This window comes from Phyllobates terribilis, unplaced genomic scaffold (genome assembly GCF_046119375.1).
Source record: "Phyllobates terribilis strain yellow unplaced genomic scaffold, ASM4611937v1 Scaffold_5__5_contigs__length_657084704, whole genome shotgun sequence".
Taxonomy (NCBI): domain Eukaryota; kingdom Metazoa; phylum Chordata; class Amphibia; order Anura; family Dendrobatidae; genus Phyllobates; species Phyllobates terribilis.
Genome location: NW_027362765.1, coordinates 54229477 through 54247097, shown reverse-complemented (window position 1 = coordinate 54247097; position 17621 = coordinate 54229477). Strand labels below are relative to the sequence as shown.

General features: G+C 46.3%; 1 protein-coding gene across 2 annotated transcripts in view; it reads right to left on the bottom strand.

The window, feature by feature from the left end:
- The window catches only part of LOC141271948 (uncharacterized), a 60158-nt gene that overhangs the window by 12445 nt on the left and 30092 nt on the right, over nt 1-17621 (bottom strand). For both annotated transcript variants that reach the window (XM_073682197.1, XM_073682196.1), the window contains exons 2-6: nt 8151-8293; nt 7839-8021; nt 7632-7755; nt 7451-7548; nt 7162-7252 (exon numbers count right to left, since the gene is read on the bottom strand). In XM_073682197.1, coding sequence (XP_073538298.1) covers nt 7162-7252; nt 7451-7548; nt 7632-7755; nt 7839-8021; nt 8151-8222 — 568 coding nt within the window. In that variant the 5' untranslated portion in view covers nt 8223-8293. The remainder of the gene's footprint in view (nt 1-7161; nt 7253-7450; nt 7549-7631; nt 7756-7838; nt 8022-8150; nt 8294-17621) is intronic.

Below are 17621 nucleotides of genomic sequence, written 5' to 3'. Positions count from 1 at the left end.
GAAAGGTGGGAATGCCACTTTGGCCTGATCTGAAGAGAACAGATGTGTGAAGAGTTCCCAGTGCAGTGTGCATGAATTGATGAATCCGTGGCATAGGGTAGAATCACCGTCATAATGTGGTGGGGTCGACAGACGGGATCCGGAACCAGTCACAGGAACCAGCTGGTAGACTGGAGAGCGGCGGCCGCAGATGTCAGTGTGTCACAGTAGACAGATAGGACAAGATTTTGTCCTGCTGGTTCTTCTGGAGGGAGACCTCGTGGTAAAGGTCAGAGACTGGAGAGGATGGAGAGCAAGCGGGTTCCATGGCCTGAGCAAAATGTAATAGGAATTGTGGTGGAACTACTGTGCCGTGGACCGAGGAGAGCCCGGAGAGGCATGACTAGGCGAACACCTCACTATTATCCCTGAAGGATGGACCTCGGACACATGGCAGTTGACCCCAAAGGGGCAGGAAGCTGGAACAGCCAAGAATGGGAAGGCTCGGCTGGTACAGGCAGGTACACTAGAAAACAAGGCAAATACAGGCAGGAACATCTGATATACAAGTAGGCACGGCAGGTTCAGGCAGGTACAGCTGGTATACAGATTAGCATGGCAGGTGCAGGCAGGTACGGCTGGTATACAGGCAGGCACAGCAGGTGCAGGCAGATACGGCTGGTACACAGACAGTCACGGTAGGTGCAGGCAGGTACTGGACGATATACTAGAACAGGGGACCTGAGAACTAGCAAGAATGCAAACAATCAGGGTAAACATGTTTCTCAGGCACCTCCAAACAGGTGGAGGTGCCATAAATAATAAGTGTCTCCCAGCCATTGGCTGGGGACACTTTAGGATGGCGCATGCTGACTCTTTAAGAGACCGGGTGCACGCGCACCTTCAGAGTAGTGCCCAGGGATCTGCCAGGTGTGCGCAGACCCCGGGAGGCAGCAGCAAGAAGGGGAAGAGCGGGACGAGGGCCAGGGCGGAGAGTGACTGCAGGTATGCTGACTGCAGGGTATTTGCTAATATTGGTTTCATCTTAGGTTTTGTCTGTTTAGAGGCCAGTGTGAACATGCACCTACACACCAACTTATATTCCAGTTCATCTCTTTAGATTTTTTTTTCAGCCCTCCAAATAGTAGAACGGCAAACACCCATCCCTCCACACTGTATAATGGCCCTCCAAACAGCATAATGACCCACACAAAGTCCTTTACACAGAATTATGGACCCCACAAAAACATTCACACTCTATAATTGCTTACATACAGAATAATGATAATCACATAGCCATCCAAACAGTATTATAGGCACCACATAGTCCTCCATATAGTATTATGGGCACCACATAGTCCTCCATACAGTATTATGGGCACCACATAGTCCTCCATACAGTATTATGGGCACCACATAGTCCGCCATACAGTATTATGGGCACCACATAGTCCGCCATACAGTATTATGAGAACCACATAGTCCTCCATACAGTATTATGGTCACCACATACTCCTCCATACAGGATTATGGGTACCATATAGTCCTCTATACAGTATTATGGGCACCACACAGTCCTTCATACAGTATTATGGGCACAACACAGTCCTCCATACCAGGACTGTGGAGTCGGTAAATAAAACCTCCGACTCCTCAATTTACATGACACCGACTCAACGACTCCGACTCCCTCATATATGGCTCATGTTTAAGTGATAAATTTACTGTAGCACAGATTAATCTCAGCTAAAAGTCTAGACTCTTAGATCAAAAATAGGACAGACATTTATAGGACATTTCATAACTTTCCCAAATTCTCATGAAAAAATATTCCCCACAAACTGCATTTAACTACTGTACCCAATTTATTATATATTTTAGAAGTCGGAGTTGGTCCATTTTATACCGACTCCGACTTCACAGCCCTGCTCCATACAGCATTATTGGCTCAACATAGTCCTTCCTACATAAAAAAAAATAGATACTCACCTCTCCCCGTTCCTCATTGATCTGGTCTCAGCAGTGCGTCTTCTGACCCTCTGCACTGCTCAGCACAAAAGGCGCCCTGTAGTGACGTCATCACACTCTCTGTGCAAAAACGTCACAGAGCTCAGATGCAGAGGTGGAATGATGGGAGTGGGAGTGTCAGCTGACGACTCCCTCTCCCATCATTACTTACAAATGTATCTGCATCCAGGAACAGGATGCCAATGCAGTTGAAAGTACGATGTGGGGGGATGAGGGGGGGCCCAGTGCAGGCACTGGAACTGAGCCCCCTGACTCACGGGCCCCACAGCGGCTGCGCGATCTTTCGCCATTGGCGGTAGTCCACTTATGAAGAAACCATGGCTTTGAAACAAGTGTAAGGTTGGATTTGCTCATGATGTATTTCAATTTATTTTTATATTTCCTTTTATTTCTTTGTATATTACTTAGCTCAAGCTACAAAAAGTGATATTCTATTCAAACAACATTGAAATGAAAACTATGACCATTTTCAACAATTTGCACCCTGAAGTCACAAGAAGGGGCCATTGAATATAGCTGCCATGAGATCTTTTAGATCTAGAGAATGTGTCATAGGTGGAGTTATCAGTTTTACAGATCCAAGTCTGGGGGCATTGGATCACTGCCTGCACCCCCTGCTGTAAACAGGTAATTGAAGCAGGTTATCTGATGAAGACCAGACATGGAGTGTGAATACATCGTAATTAACAGGTAACTGTCAATGATGGATAACCATTTGGGCCAGCAGATGTGTCCCTGTATGTTTCCACTTGCACATATGTGTTAAAGTGAACCTGTTAGCTGATACATGTTGCCCACGGATTGAATAGCACGTACCTGGTATGTTTGACTCTGAAACGCCGCGGCGTTGGGCAGCATGTATCAGCTAACAGGTTCACTTTAAACACAAGGGCATCAATGCTTCACCTTGTGTAGCTTCTCTGACTATTTTTTTGTATTATAATTCTAGTTTTGCAGAATCTATGGGTAAAGCCATGATCACGGAGTATATTCGCATCTGTGGGTAAAATTGCAATGATTTTAGTAGCTGTCAACAGTCCAACCCAATATTTACAATAGCATCCAAGGCACTTGTGTCGCAAGCAAGAGGAGTTCATGACAATTAGATGGCAGTGGTGGAATGTTTTTGTCACACTGGCGGGTGTAAACCTTCTGCGTGACGGACCAGACTTTCCCCGGAGGGTCAGGGTCTAGTGCCTACTGGGTATTCACCAGCCCTTTGATGCCAAAGTGACACAAGTCCTGGGTTCAAATCCTACCAAAGACAGCATCTGCAAGGAGTTTCTATATTCTCCCTGTGTTTGGTGGGTTTCCTCCGGGTTCTCCGGTTTCCTCCCACACTCCAAAGACCTACTGATAGGGAATTTAGATTGTGAGCCCCAATGGGGACAGTGCCCATAATGTCTGTATAGCGCTGTGGAATTAATGGCGCTATATAAGTGACTAAAATAAATAAAAATAAATAAATGGGACAAATTTTATTTTTTAAATATTTTTAAAAACATTTTTTTCACTTTTTACTGTATTTGGTAGTTCCCTTTTGGGACGTGAATCTGTAGCACTACTATATATAGCGAAAATCATGGTCTCCTATGAACAAAAGCTAAACACTGGCTTTTACAGTAGAACTGTCATGATGAGCATGGAGGTCCTCAGCAGACCCCCAGCTGTCATAGTAACCCATCGATGTACCGCTCTGCTCCACCCACAGCTGTTAGAGGCAGATGATGGCTGAATAATACAGCCATCATCTGCCGGGTAAGATGCGGCCTGTCAGTGACCAGACAAATGATGTAACTGTATGTCATATGTCAATAAGGGGAAATAGTGGAATATCAAACCTTTTTAAATTATATTTTTTAATTAACCCCTTTCTGACCTGGGGCATATTAGTACGCCCCAGGCCAACACCCCCGGTTCAGTGAGGGCTCCGGCGCTGAGCCTGCACTGAACCGAGCACATGTCAGCTGATTATTACAGCTGACATATGCCCGTAACAGCCGCGGGTGCAATCGCGATCCACCCGTGGCTGTTAACCAGTTAGATGCCGCTGTCAATCTCTTTTTTTTTTGTTGAATCAGATAAATTTTATTCATTTGAAGATAGAATAATGAAATACAACTTCAGTACAATAATTTCACATTTTCTTATTATCAAAAAGAACCCCTCACCCTCCCTCCCCTTTTACGGACGACAATAAACCTTTATCGTTATATAAAATATGGTTCAACATCTTATAACCATTACAATGTATTTTATAGTGTAATCACAGGATTCTTTCCTCCAAAAGCATTAATCACACCTTCCAGGGTGCCCATAGGTTGTCACTGAGTTTGGTGTTTTTCCTTTTTAAATAAATTTTTTCCTCCATCCGTACCACATAATCCACCTGCTTTATGTACTCCTGTCTAGAGGGAGGCTCCGTTCGCACCCAGTACCTTGCTATTACCTTTCTAGCTGCATATAAGAGTCTGGCAATTGCCAGTTTTGCGACATCATTCCCCACAAGTTCCTCCGCATATCCCATCAAGCAAACCACTGGATCTCTAGGAATTATACAATGATACCATCCTTCAATTAGGCCAGCTACTTCAGACCAATAGTTTGCAAGCTTTGGGCAACTCCACATAACATGTAGTATATCGGCAGCTTCTGACCCACATCTTGGGCAGTCCAAATTCCCCCGTACCCCTATTCTGAACAAAAAATCAGGCGATCTATATGCTCTATGTACAAGAAGTAGTTGGGACATTCTGGCAGGTTCATTTAGAGACAACCTAGGGATATATTCCAATATGGATTCCCACCTGTCATCTTCAATGGTACCAACATCTGCTTCCCACTTTTCCTTCGTCAAAACAGGATAGTTCAATAGAAAGGTGTGAAGCAGATCAGCATACGCCCTAGATATGACGCCTGTAGTACATCCCCCCATACAAATGTAATCAATAAAGATATCCTTTTGAACAGATAGGTTCCTAATTTTCCTTTGCTTAATAAACGCATGCTTAACCTGTGTATACTGATAGCTGTGTCCGTCTAATAAATGAAATTCCTCTTTCAGCATCTCTAGGGTTTTGATTATCCATCAGTTGGTAGATGTATTGTATACCCTTTGCCATCCATCCTCTCAGCTCTCCTATTTTATAAAATTCACCTAAGTTTTCGTTATCCCAAATAGGAGTATACATAGACATTCCCACTATGCCTCTAGTCTTCTTCACCCTCATCCACAATTTATGGACTAAGCCCCAGGTCGGGTATGACCTGCCTACCTTCCCAAAAAGTCCCGACTCTAGGCCCACTACCAATGGACTCTTTTTAAGATGAAATTCTAAAACCGCCTGGATAGTCCCCTTCACCGCCCTCAGTGCCCACCCTCTAATATGCTGGGACTGAGCTGCCAAAAAATATATCCACGGGTTAGGTAGGGCGAGACCCCACTCTTCTTTCGGCCTCTGGAGAGTCTCCAGCTTAATCCTAGGTTGTCCTCCACCCCAGACCAGATCCCTAAATATTGAATTAATACACTGGAACACCGACCGAGGAATCCACACAGGGGAGTTATGTAAAACATATAGCAATTTGGGCATCAGCACCATTTTAAGAAGATTGGTGCATCCCACCACCGAGAGGCGCATTTTGCTCCATGTAGATGCTTTATCTTTTAATTTCCCAAGTATCGGGTATACATTCAACTGAAGGTACTCCTTTACTGGTAGTGTTATTGTAATTCCAAGATATTTAAATTCTCATACTAATTTAAGTTGTGTACGTTCCACCTGTTCAACATCTAAGCCATCTAGGGTATCTATTTCCATAATATGAGATTTATCCCAATTAATTTGAAGCCCAGATAACTCCGCTGTCAATCTCTGACAGCGGCATTTAACAGTGCCGCACCGGAAGCGTGGCCTTAGCCCCGCCCATCAGTGACCCTGTCACGTGATGATGGATCACTGATGGGTGGGCATGACAACCCTGGGTCTGCAGAAGAACCCAGTGGTTGTCATGTAAAGATCGCTATAAGCGCCACCAAGTGGTCGGCGCTCATAGCACAGGAGCATTTCTGATGCATGTAGGTGATCTGTTCATCACCTCTATGTAGCAGAGGCGATCAGACAGTTGCTGCATCTAGTTTCCCATGGAGACTATTGAAGCAAGCAAAAAGTGTAAAAAAAAATGTTTTTAAAAATATGAATTTTTTTAAAAAAAATCTAAAAGTTTAAATCATCCCCCTTTAGCCCCATTCAAAATTAAATAAAAAATAAACCCCCCATACACATATTTGGTATCACCGCGTTCAGAATCGCCCGATCTATCAATATAAAAAAATAATTAATCCGATCGGTAAAAGGCGTAACGAGAAAAAAATTCCAAATGCCAGAATTAAGCTTTTTTGTTTGACGCAATATTGCAATAAAATGCAATAACGGGCGATCAAAACATCGGATCTACCCCAAAATGGTATCAATAAAAACGTCAGGCCGGCGCGCAATAAATAAGCCCTCACCCGGCCCCAGATCCCGAAAAATGGAGACGCTACGGGTCTCGGAAAATGGAGCCATTTTTTTTTTCTTTTTAGAAAAATTTGGATTTCTTTTTCACCACTTAAATAAAAAGGAACCTATACAGGTTTGGTATCTACAAACTCGTAATGACCTGGAGAATAATAATGCCAGGTCAGTTTTAGCATCCAGTGAACGTGGAAAGAAAAAAACAAAAAACAACTGTGGAATTGCATTTTTTTTACAACTCGTCCCGCCAAAAATAAACCCTCACATGGCCATATTGCCAAAAAAATAAAAAACGCTATGGCTCTGGGAACAAGGGGAGCAAAAAACGAAAATGCATAAAAACGGAAAATCCCAAGGTTGTAAAGGGGTTAATATTTTACATTTTTTAAATTTTTGGAAAAAAAAACTTTGATGATAAATTCCCTTTCATTATCTGATACTTTTGCCCTCCAGGAGAAAATCTGCTGCCAGAGGTCTCGGCCTCGCCAAACATTAATGTGTAAGAGGAGGTCAGAAGTTGACGGAACAAGTATTCAGCTGACATCTATCATTTGTGTAAGTCACATCGGTTATACAATACTATTTTTTTTAAAAAAACATGAAACTTCATTCACTGCATTTATTGGTTATTACTCACCTGTGCTGTTATCTGTAGGAATCTCCACTTTACACCGCTCCTCACCCTTCACATATGTCTCTGTAGTATTAATATGGGTCAGATCTTTACCCTGAAACACATATTGTAAAAGTCACAAACAGATGGAGAAGTCACATCTATGATCAGCTCTAATCCTGCCATCTCCATCGTTCTCATTACACAAGTATAAAACATATAATACTGGTGGATAAAACAAGACTGAACACAAGACCTTCACAGCCGTCTACACATCATAGGAGAGATCTCATGACACCTTCTCTCCATCTACCTGATGATCCTGAGGAACATTGGGATCTTCCTGTTTACAGTCCTGTGGAAGAAGAGGACGGGGACATCTCTCTGGTGTTGTCCTCTTACTGGAGAGAACTGGAGGAAACACATACAGGGACTGAATTCATTCTTTACATATAGATGATTATAGGCCGTGTGTATTTAGTCCTGTCTATTACCTGGTGATGTGAGGGGCTGGGGAACCTCCATCATGACGTCCTTGTACAGATCTTTGTGTCCTTCTAAATATTCCCACTCCTCCATGGACAAATAGACGGTGACATCCTGACACCTTACAGGAACCTGACACATACAATGATACAGTCATCACCCCGATCCCTTCATAGCATTACTGTATTATGTCTCAGCATTCCCAGTAGTGTCACCTCTCCAGTCAGCAGCTCAATCATCTTGTAGGTGAGTTCTAGGATCTTCTGGTCATTGATGTCCTCATGTATCAGGGGGTGGTGAGGTGGAGGCTCGGTGATTGGGCTCAGGGGTCTTCCCCGTCCTTTAGACACAGGGGCCTGACAGCGCTCACTAGAGGTCTTCTTCACTATCGTGTAATCCTGGTTATGGAGAGACACATTAATAAATCTCACTACAGACATTTCCAGAGTCCTCACCTCTCCAGTTCTGTCCATCTGTTATTCCCATTGATAAGAATGATGTAATGTGACGTCATCAGAATCTCTCACCTCTCCAGTAAGCCGGAAGAGGATCTCTAGGGTGATGTGCAATATCCTCTCCACCATCTTGTCCCTATCCATCCTTGATGGTCAATCAGGAAAAGTCTCTTATACAGAAGATCTACACTGAGAGGATCTGATATTGTAGGGACCTGAATGGGAAATAGATGAGCCAATGTGAAGTCAAAGTTTTGATAAAATCGCAGTTTTATCAGCAGGAAATTACCATTAGAGGATCAGTAAACCTGCTGTCATGTAGTCCTCCATATTCATAGGGCTCTGTATAACACCACCATGGATGGGCAGATTTTTGCCTATGCACAGTGAACACAGAAAGCTGCCAATCAGTGGTGTGTGGGGGGTTATACAGAGCTCAGCATTCAGGGAGTTGGTAGATCTGCCGTAGACATAACAGTGATTTTAATAAAAATACAACATGCAGCCCAGTAAGTGACACACCAAAATAATCAGGATCTCTGCCCCTATATCATGCTTTTCTCAGATGGGGCAGCAAAGTCCATTTAAAGTATGTGATGGAAATTCATTAAACGCAGTTATAGTCAATAGGGGCTGTCTGGTGCCACAGGTTTCTGGTATGCAAAGGGTTCTGGACCTGGCTGTTTTCAGATGTCTGTCCCTACAACAGAACAGAAATATGAAAATAATATGAATAGAGCCCAAAACATATCTCCCATATACATATATACTACTTTATATTCTCCCCCCATGTATCCCCCCGGCGCCCCTAAGGGTTATTGTAAATACCTTCTGTTGCTGATAATGCCTGTGAGCGGCGCTATCACTGGCCACTCACAGGCATCATGTGACCCCCGGCTGCTGCCGGCTCTGACATCTGCTGACGTCACGACAACTGCTGGCAGCAGCCGGGGGTCTTTATATTTCTGTTTCCATGGTGGATGACAGGTTGTGGGTGGGGTTATCCCCCTGCGTCACACCCAGCATCCACCATGAGCTCTGCCTCTCCCCATTCATTGGGAAAGCGCACGGTGGATGCTGGGTGTGATGCGGGGGGTAACCCCGCCCACAATCCAGCAGCCACTGCGGGGACCCCAGCGCTAAGTCACGCCTCACTTGTCGTGACGTCAGCGCTGGGTCAAGTGATGCGTGTGAGCGGCCACCGTTACCACCGCTCACAGGCATTATCAGCAACAGAAGGTATTTACAGGAAGTCTTAGGGGCCCCGGGGGGGATATATTGGGAGAGGGGATATATTGGGAGGGGGGATATATTGGGGAGGGGGAGGGGGGGAGCTAGGAGAAGGCTCCACTGCAAGTTCTGTCATTTTTAGGCTGGCTTCACACATTTTTTTTTCTTTATAGGAAATACAGGTTTTTTTCAGGGTGCTGGACCCATTTCTGGTCAGTGTCAAGTTTTTATAATCGTTGTGAAATCATTCTTTTTTCACATGAAGAAAAAAAGATTTCTAGCTTTTCCTTCCTATTAACCCCTTCATGACATCCAGGGCTGTGAAGTCAGTAAGCCAAAGCTCCGACGCCTCAATTTCTATGACTCCAACTCCCTCATATATGGCTAATGTTTAAGGCCCCGTCACACATACAGAGATCGCTAGCGAGATCGTTAGTGCATCACGGTTTTGGGATCGCTGGAGAGTCGTTTCGTGATCGTTGGGGAGCTGTCAAACATGCAGAACTTACCAACGATTTCGGCCGCCCCAGCGATCTAACTAACGATCTCGGCGGTCGTTGGGATGCTTTCACACAGCAGCTATTTCAATGATCCACACCTTGATAGGGACTGTACTGTGTCACAAAGGCGTGCATAAAATTACTTTTCCGCGCCCCCTCATCTCCGATTGGTGGACGCTACTGCGTTCTGATTGGGCGGCCTTGGTTTAACATCGCTACTGCGTCTCCGGTCAGATGGGATCTCTACTGCGTCTCCGGTCAGACGGGAACACTGGTGTGTGCATTGTTCCTGTACAGATGTATGGATGTCCATATATTTATATGAATATATATTTAGAGATGTAAATGGCCATTTATGTGTATGCATATCTGTATGTTTGAGAGTATGTATGTGTATATATAGTTATCTGTATACGTATGTGTATATGAGTGTGTGTGTATATATTTATGTACTTAAAAATATGTATGAGTACATGGATGAATCTGTTTACATACGAGTACACGAATGTATTTGCATGTATGTATGTATGTATCTGTATACTTATGTGTATACATATGTATATATATATATATATATATATATATGGACTGCTTACTGCGGTGACTACTGCTTCTACTGAAAGAATGAGAAACAAAGCTTTGCATAGTAGAACACACAGTTTATTAGACACATCAGTACAGAAATGTCAGTAGCGTAGAAACATGAGTAGTTGCCCACTATAGGTTCTGATGCTGCCAAGGAACAGCACCAGGACCGTTAAAATACTGGCAGTAGTTGTCGCAGCAGGTCTTCGCATCATGGGTGTTTCTGCCATGTCCCACTGGTTGAAGGCCTGCAATTGCAGGATCACTTGCACGCCATTCACCGAGCTCCACTTCCCCATTGGCTAGGTCCACAGAGTCCACGAAGCCAGGAGGACAGTACGTAATTGCATCACGTCGACGAAGAAAGTTGTGAAGCGTGCAACAGGCCAAAACAACAGAGTCTATTGATTTAAGCTTCATGTTAATTGGCGTGTGGAAAACTCTGAAGAGGTTGGCCAGGACAGCGTGTCAGAAAACGTGCTGTGTGGGTGTGTGTGCACAAGACTGCTAAAATATCTGCCCATGCAAAAGCATATATATACAGATAGAAGCCAAGCCCTCCCTCCCTGAAGAGCAGTGATAGCAGATAATTGGTAGATGTCCTATAAATGAATTAAAAATGGAAACTCATTTGAGACCCCAAACAATACCTACCTCGCTAAAGATGTCTGATTTCTTCAAAGTGGAGTCACAGTCGGAAAACGCTGGTGGGATCCGAAAAACAAGGACGCAGTAGCGACCACCAATCGGGGACGAGGGGTGCGGAAAAGTCCAATTTATGCACGCCCACGTGTCTCAGTTCTGAATCGCTAACGAGGTCATTGATAAGGTGTCAAATACAGCGATGCACACTGCCCAGCGGGAGCTCAACGACCCAGGAATGGTCCAGGAAGCTTTGTAACGATCAGTGATCTCACAGCAGGGGCCTGATCGTTGCTACCTGTCAGACATAACGAGATCACTAGCGAGATCGCTATTGCATCACGAAAACCGTGACGCATCAAGGATCTCGCTAGCAATCTCGTTATGTGTGACGGGGCCTTAAGTGATAAATTTACTGTAGCACAGATTCATCTCAGCTAAAAGTCTAGATCCTTAGATCAGGAATAGGACAGACATTTATAGGACATTTCATAACTTTCCCAAATTCTTATAAAAAAAATATTCCCCACAAACTGGATTGAACTACTGTACCCAATTTATTATATATTGTCGGAGTCGGTCCATTTTATTCCGACTCCACCAAAATGGGCTACGACTCCAACTCCACGACTCCAACTCCACAGCCCTGATGACATCTGCCATACATGTACAGCGTTTGTATTTCCGGTCACAGCGCTGCATCACGTGGTGACCGAGTTAAGATGGCTGCTGTCTCTGACATCAGACCATCCCTGCACGTCACCCCAGGGGTGCTGAAACACTCCGCCGGCGATTGGTGTGATTGACCGATCAATTCTGACGAGCCAATCACAGCGATGTGACAATAAAATTGAAAAAAAAAAAATTTGATGGGATGATCGCGATGTCACTTCAGCTTATTCATTATTTTGGAGCGCATTGGTCAGTAACTATTGTTCAGCCAATCAGCACTGTGATGAAAGCCGGCCGGTGGGTGCAGCTCTCTGGCGCCCCCTTACCTCTCAGGTCAGTCAAGGTACTGCACCTAGAGAAAGTAGTGCCAGGAAGCTGCAACCAGCGCAGGGAACACGGTAGTGTGTTATCCCTTCAACGTCACTAAACCGTAACGTCACTACACAGCACAACTCGCTAGCGCCCTCTTAGCCTCAGGTCAGTCAAGGAACTGCACCTAGGATAAGCGGTCGCCAGGGAGACTGTCCTGTAACCTACTGGGTATCGGGGCCCTCTGTAGTGAGGGCGGTATATATATCTTCCTTGGCCGCGCCAGGAATATATATATCTGAACCTCCGACCGTCACTACCAGCCTTCCCCAATCCCCAGTTGGTATGCTGCCACCAGTCCCTATTTTAGATATACGCCCAGTCCGTGAATGGGCCTATATCGGGTCAGGAACCAACCCTGGGTAGCGTTTTTGGCTTGAGCCGAGCTCACACGGACGTGCGTTCGTTATGCAGAATAAGAGGCAGGCCCACAATTACTTGAGGTAATTGATTATAATAATACACTAGATACACGATATACAACTAAATATACACAGGTATAAGGTCAGGCTAAACTATACAACAATGGAATACAACACACAGAATCACCACAGCATATCAGTTACCGGTTTCTTGATTTTCTTGTGACGCAGGGAGAGGATTCTGCGGTCGCAGGCACGGTTCTTTGTTACAGGCTGAGGCCTACCACCGCATGGTCAAACTGCTCCTCCCCTTGGTGGCCTCAGCTGGTGCTCAGATGTTCAGCACACCACTCTTGGGTCAAAAACTGACTTGTCTCTTGTCTGTCCTGCTATCTTACCTGCCCCGTCCCGCCCACTGCTGGTGAGGTCAGCTGGCTCAGTCTCCACCCTCAGGTCTAACTTCGATCAGAAGCCCAAATTCTATGGAACCCAATAACTTCTTCTGGGATGGTCTCATGATACCCCCAGGGGTTCCCATGGATTCGGGCCGCCGTAACCGACCTTTTGATATCAATTATGATACCATACGGTCCTCAGGAATGGCTCCGCGCTATATCTTGGCTTCCAGAGCACGTACAAACGTCTACCGCGGAGGCTTGTGTGCGCAATGGCTCCGGGACGCCGTGATATTTTTTTATTGGCCCATTGTCACACTGTCACAGAATACTGGAGGTAGGGGGCCTAAGCTGACCCTAAGCTGGGACCCTGACTAACCCCTCAACCTGGAGGTACTGTTAAAGGTACAGAGGTCCAGGCCGCCAGCGTAACCCCTACCTCCTGAGGATCCCTGCACCTAAGTAATCTAGTCCTGAGAAGGACCCCGATCACAACAATAGGGAACCAGAAATAATATGCCCACACACAGTATTTAGACGAACGAGACAGTACAAGGGAAAAACCAAAACCACCTTGCATACAACTTCTACACAACTACAACAGAGGGAACACCAACGGGAAAGGAGATAAATGATAAAGCGAGGAAAGGGAAAAAACACTTCCAAATGCACTTATCTCAGCAACTCCAAACACCACGATCCGCTCTGTAAGTCAGAATGAAAAGCTTTCACCGACACCTCCCAAACAGACCTGCAGGAATATAAAGGAGTCTCACTAAAGAAGCATTGATTGCAGCTGGGCGAGGCTGGACCTCAGCTAGCCCAGAGAGAGAGAGAATTAACTCCTACACTGCCGAAAAAACACAAAGCACCAACAAGTCAGCTGCGAGAAGTCAGGCTGTGTACTCGTGACGATCTTCGTGGCAACACACCCGTGACAGTACCCCTCCTTCTACGAGGGGCCTCCGGACCCTCAGGGCCAGGTTTATCCGGGTGAGTCGAGTGGAAGGCCCGAACTAATCGGTCTGCGTTAATATCCGACGCAGGAACCCACATCCTCTCCTCAGGACCATACCCCTTCCAATGAACCAAGTACTGAAGGGACCGGCGATTAAAGCGTGAATCAATGACCCTCGATACCTGGAACTCCAAGTTACCATTGACAACCACAGGAGGGGGAGGTAAAGGTGACGGTACCACCGGCGCCACATACCTCTTAAGCAATGATCTGTGAAACACGTTGTGAATTTTAAACGTAGGGGGGAGGTCAAGACGGAATGCCACCGGATTAATAACAGAACTGATTCTGTACGGCCCGATGAACCTGGGACCCAGTTTCCAGGAGGGAACCTTAAGTTTAATATTCCTGGTAGACAACCATACCTGATCGTTCACACTTAGGTCCGGACCAGACACTCTCCTCCTATCAGCCATACGTTTGTATCGGTTCCCCATAGTATTCAGATTCTTCAGCACCCCTCTCCATACTGAAGCGAGAGATGAGGAAAATCGTTCCTCCTCCGGAACCCCCGAAGAGCCCCCCCTACTGAAAGTACAAAACTGGGGGTGAAAACCATATGCCCCAAAAAACGGGGACTTACCAGTGGACTCGCTCCGCCTATTATTGAGAGCAAACTCTGCCAGAGGTAGGAAAGAAGCCCAGTCCTCCTGGTTCTCTGACACAAAACACCGAAGATATGTCTCCAAGCTCTGGTTCATACGTTCCGTCTGACCATTGGTCTGAGGATGAAAAGCCGACGAGAATGACAAATGCATCCCCCGCCGAGCACAAAACGCCTTCCAGAACTTGGACACAAACTGAGACCCCCGATCAGACACCACCTCGGAGGGTACCCCGTGAAGCCTCACAATCTCCCCAATGAATACCTGCGCAAGAGTTTTAGCATTAGGAAGAGCCGGAAGAGCGATAAAATGTGCCATCTTGCTGAACCTGTCCACTACAACGAGTATGACCGTTTTACCCGAAGACGGAGGGAGGTCCGTAATAAAGTCCATAGACAGATGAGTCCAAGGACGCTCCGGGATCTTCAAAGGTAAGAGGGCCCCAGACGGACGGGTATGTGAGGTCTTAGAGCGCGCACAAACCCCACAGGACGCGACAAAAGTTACCACCTCTTTATGTAAGTTAGGCCACCAAAACCGACGCGAGAGGAGATCCACAGTTGCTTTACTCCCCGGGTGTCCTGCAAAAACTGAGTTATGGTGTGCCTCGATCACCTTTTGTCGCAACTGATCTGGAACGAACAGTCTCCCCGAAGGTCCAACAGGGGCGTCCCCCTGAGCCTCCAATATCTCCTCCTCCAGCTCAGAGCATACTGCCGAAACCACCACCCCCTCCTGAAGAATAGGAATCGGGTCGTCCGTATTCCCGGCCCCAGGGAAACTGCGAGATAAGGCATCCGCCTTTACATTTTTAGACCCAGGACGATATGTAACGACGAAATTAAACCTGGTAAAAAACAATGACCACCTAGCTTGTCTGGGATTCAGACGTTTAGCGGACTCCAGATATAGCAGGTTCTTGTGATCGGTGATGACGGTGACCGGATGAACTGCCCCCTCCAAAAAATGGCGCCACTCCTCAAAAGCTAACTTAATGGCCAAGAGTTCCCTATTGCCGACATCGTAATTCCTCTCAGCGGACGACAACTTTTTAGAGAAAAAGGCGCATGGATGCCACTTACCAGGGGACGAACCCTGTGACAATACTGCTCCCACCCCTACCTCGGAAGCGTCTACCTCTACAAAGAATGGCTGAGACGCATCAGGTTGAATGAGAATGGGTGCCGAGGCAAAACATTTTTTCAAGGAGGAGAATGCTTGACAAGCCTTGTCAGACCACCTAGAAAAATCCGTCCCCTTTTTAGTCATGTCTGTGAGAGGCTTAACCATGGACGAGAAATTACGAATGAACTTCCGGTAATAGTTAGCAAACCCCAGGAAACGTTGTAGTGCCTTAAGATTCTCCGGCCGATCCCACTCAAGAACTGCCCGCACTTTCCCAGGGTCCATACGAAAACCGGACGCTGAAACCAGGAAGCCTAAAAACTGGAGTTCCTGTACGGCGAACACACACTTTTCCCACTTGGCATACAGTTTATTATCCCGCAAGATCTGTAACACCTGTCTAACGTGCTCCTGATGAGACACCAGATCCGGCGAGTAAATTAAGATATCATCCAGATATATGACAACAAACTGTCCCACCAGGTGGCGAAAAATATCATTAACAAAGTGTTGAAACACCGCCGGGGCATTAGTCAGTCCGAATGGCATGACAAGGTTCTCATAATGCCCCTCCGGAGTGTTAAAAGCCGTCTTCCACTCATCCCCCTCCTTCATCCTAATCAGATTGTACGCCCCCCTGAGATCCAACTTAGAGAACCATTTGGCGCCCACGATCTGATTAAAGAGATCGGGAATAAGTGGGAGCGGATACGGATCTCGGACCGTAATCCGATTAAGTTCACGGAAATCCAGGCAAGGGCGTAGGCCTCCATCTTTCTTCTTAACAAAGAAGAACCCCGCGGCCACCGGTGAAGATGAAGGTCTAATATGCCCCTTAGCCAGACTTTCAGAAATATAATCCTTCATGGCCTGCCTCTCAGGAGCAGAAAGGTTATACAACCTAGCTTTAGGTAACTTGGCCTCAGGGAGCAGTTTTACAGAACAGTCATACTCGCGATGAGGAGGTAGTTCCTGACACCCATTCTCCGAGAATACATCCTCAAAGTCCGCCAGAAATGGAGGTAAGACCCAAGGAGTAACTGCACCGATGACCGTGTTCATGCAGTTTTTATTACAGAATTTACTCCATTGGCTTATCTCTCTGGTTTGCCAATTAATAACCGGGTTATGCTTAGCTAACCAAGGAAGGCCCAACACTATAGGAGTGGGAAGACCCTCCAACACGTAGCAAGACAACAGTTCTTTATGTATTGCCCCCACTTGAAGTTTTACACCATGCACAGCTTGCAAAAAACTTCCCTGACCGAGAGGCCTGGCATCGATCGAGAATATGGGGATGGGTTTAGCCAACTCACTCAATCGCATACCTTGAACCCGGGCAAACCGAGCATCAACCAGATTAGCCCCGGCCCCACTATCCAGAAGAACAGATATCCTCTCAGTTCTCGTACCCACCACCACCTCCGCCGGTACGAGAAACTGAGACGAACCTAGGGACGAAATACCTACTCCCAGATTGCCGTCCACCACACAACCTGGGATCAACAGTTTTTTCGACGACTCTTTACTCTGCAAGGGACGGGATGGACACCCCCCAATAAAATGTCCCTTTTTCCCGCAGAGGAAACACCTTCCTGTCTTATGGCGCACCACCGGTCCCCTTCCCCGAAATGATGTCCCTCCTAATTGCATAGGCTCCTCCGGACTGACCAGGGGAACCACCATATGAGGGGACCTTGTAGGAGGTGGAGACATTACAGGGGGTAGAGTTATCCCGCACCTCTCCCGAAGCCGTCTGTCAACACGAATAGCAAGGGCCATAGCGGCTTCCAGTGACGCGGGAGAGTCATACTGTGCCAACACATCCTGTAATTTGTCGGATAAACCATGACAAAACTGGCTCCTAAGAGCCGGGTCATTCCACTGGGTGTCCGTAGCCCACCTACGGAACTCCGAACAGAATTCCTCCGCCGGACGATCTCCCTGCTGAATCCTACGTAACTTAGACTCAGCAAGGGAGATCCGATCTGGGTCATCATATACGAGTCCCAGAGCAGCGAAAAACCTATCCACTGACTG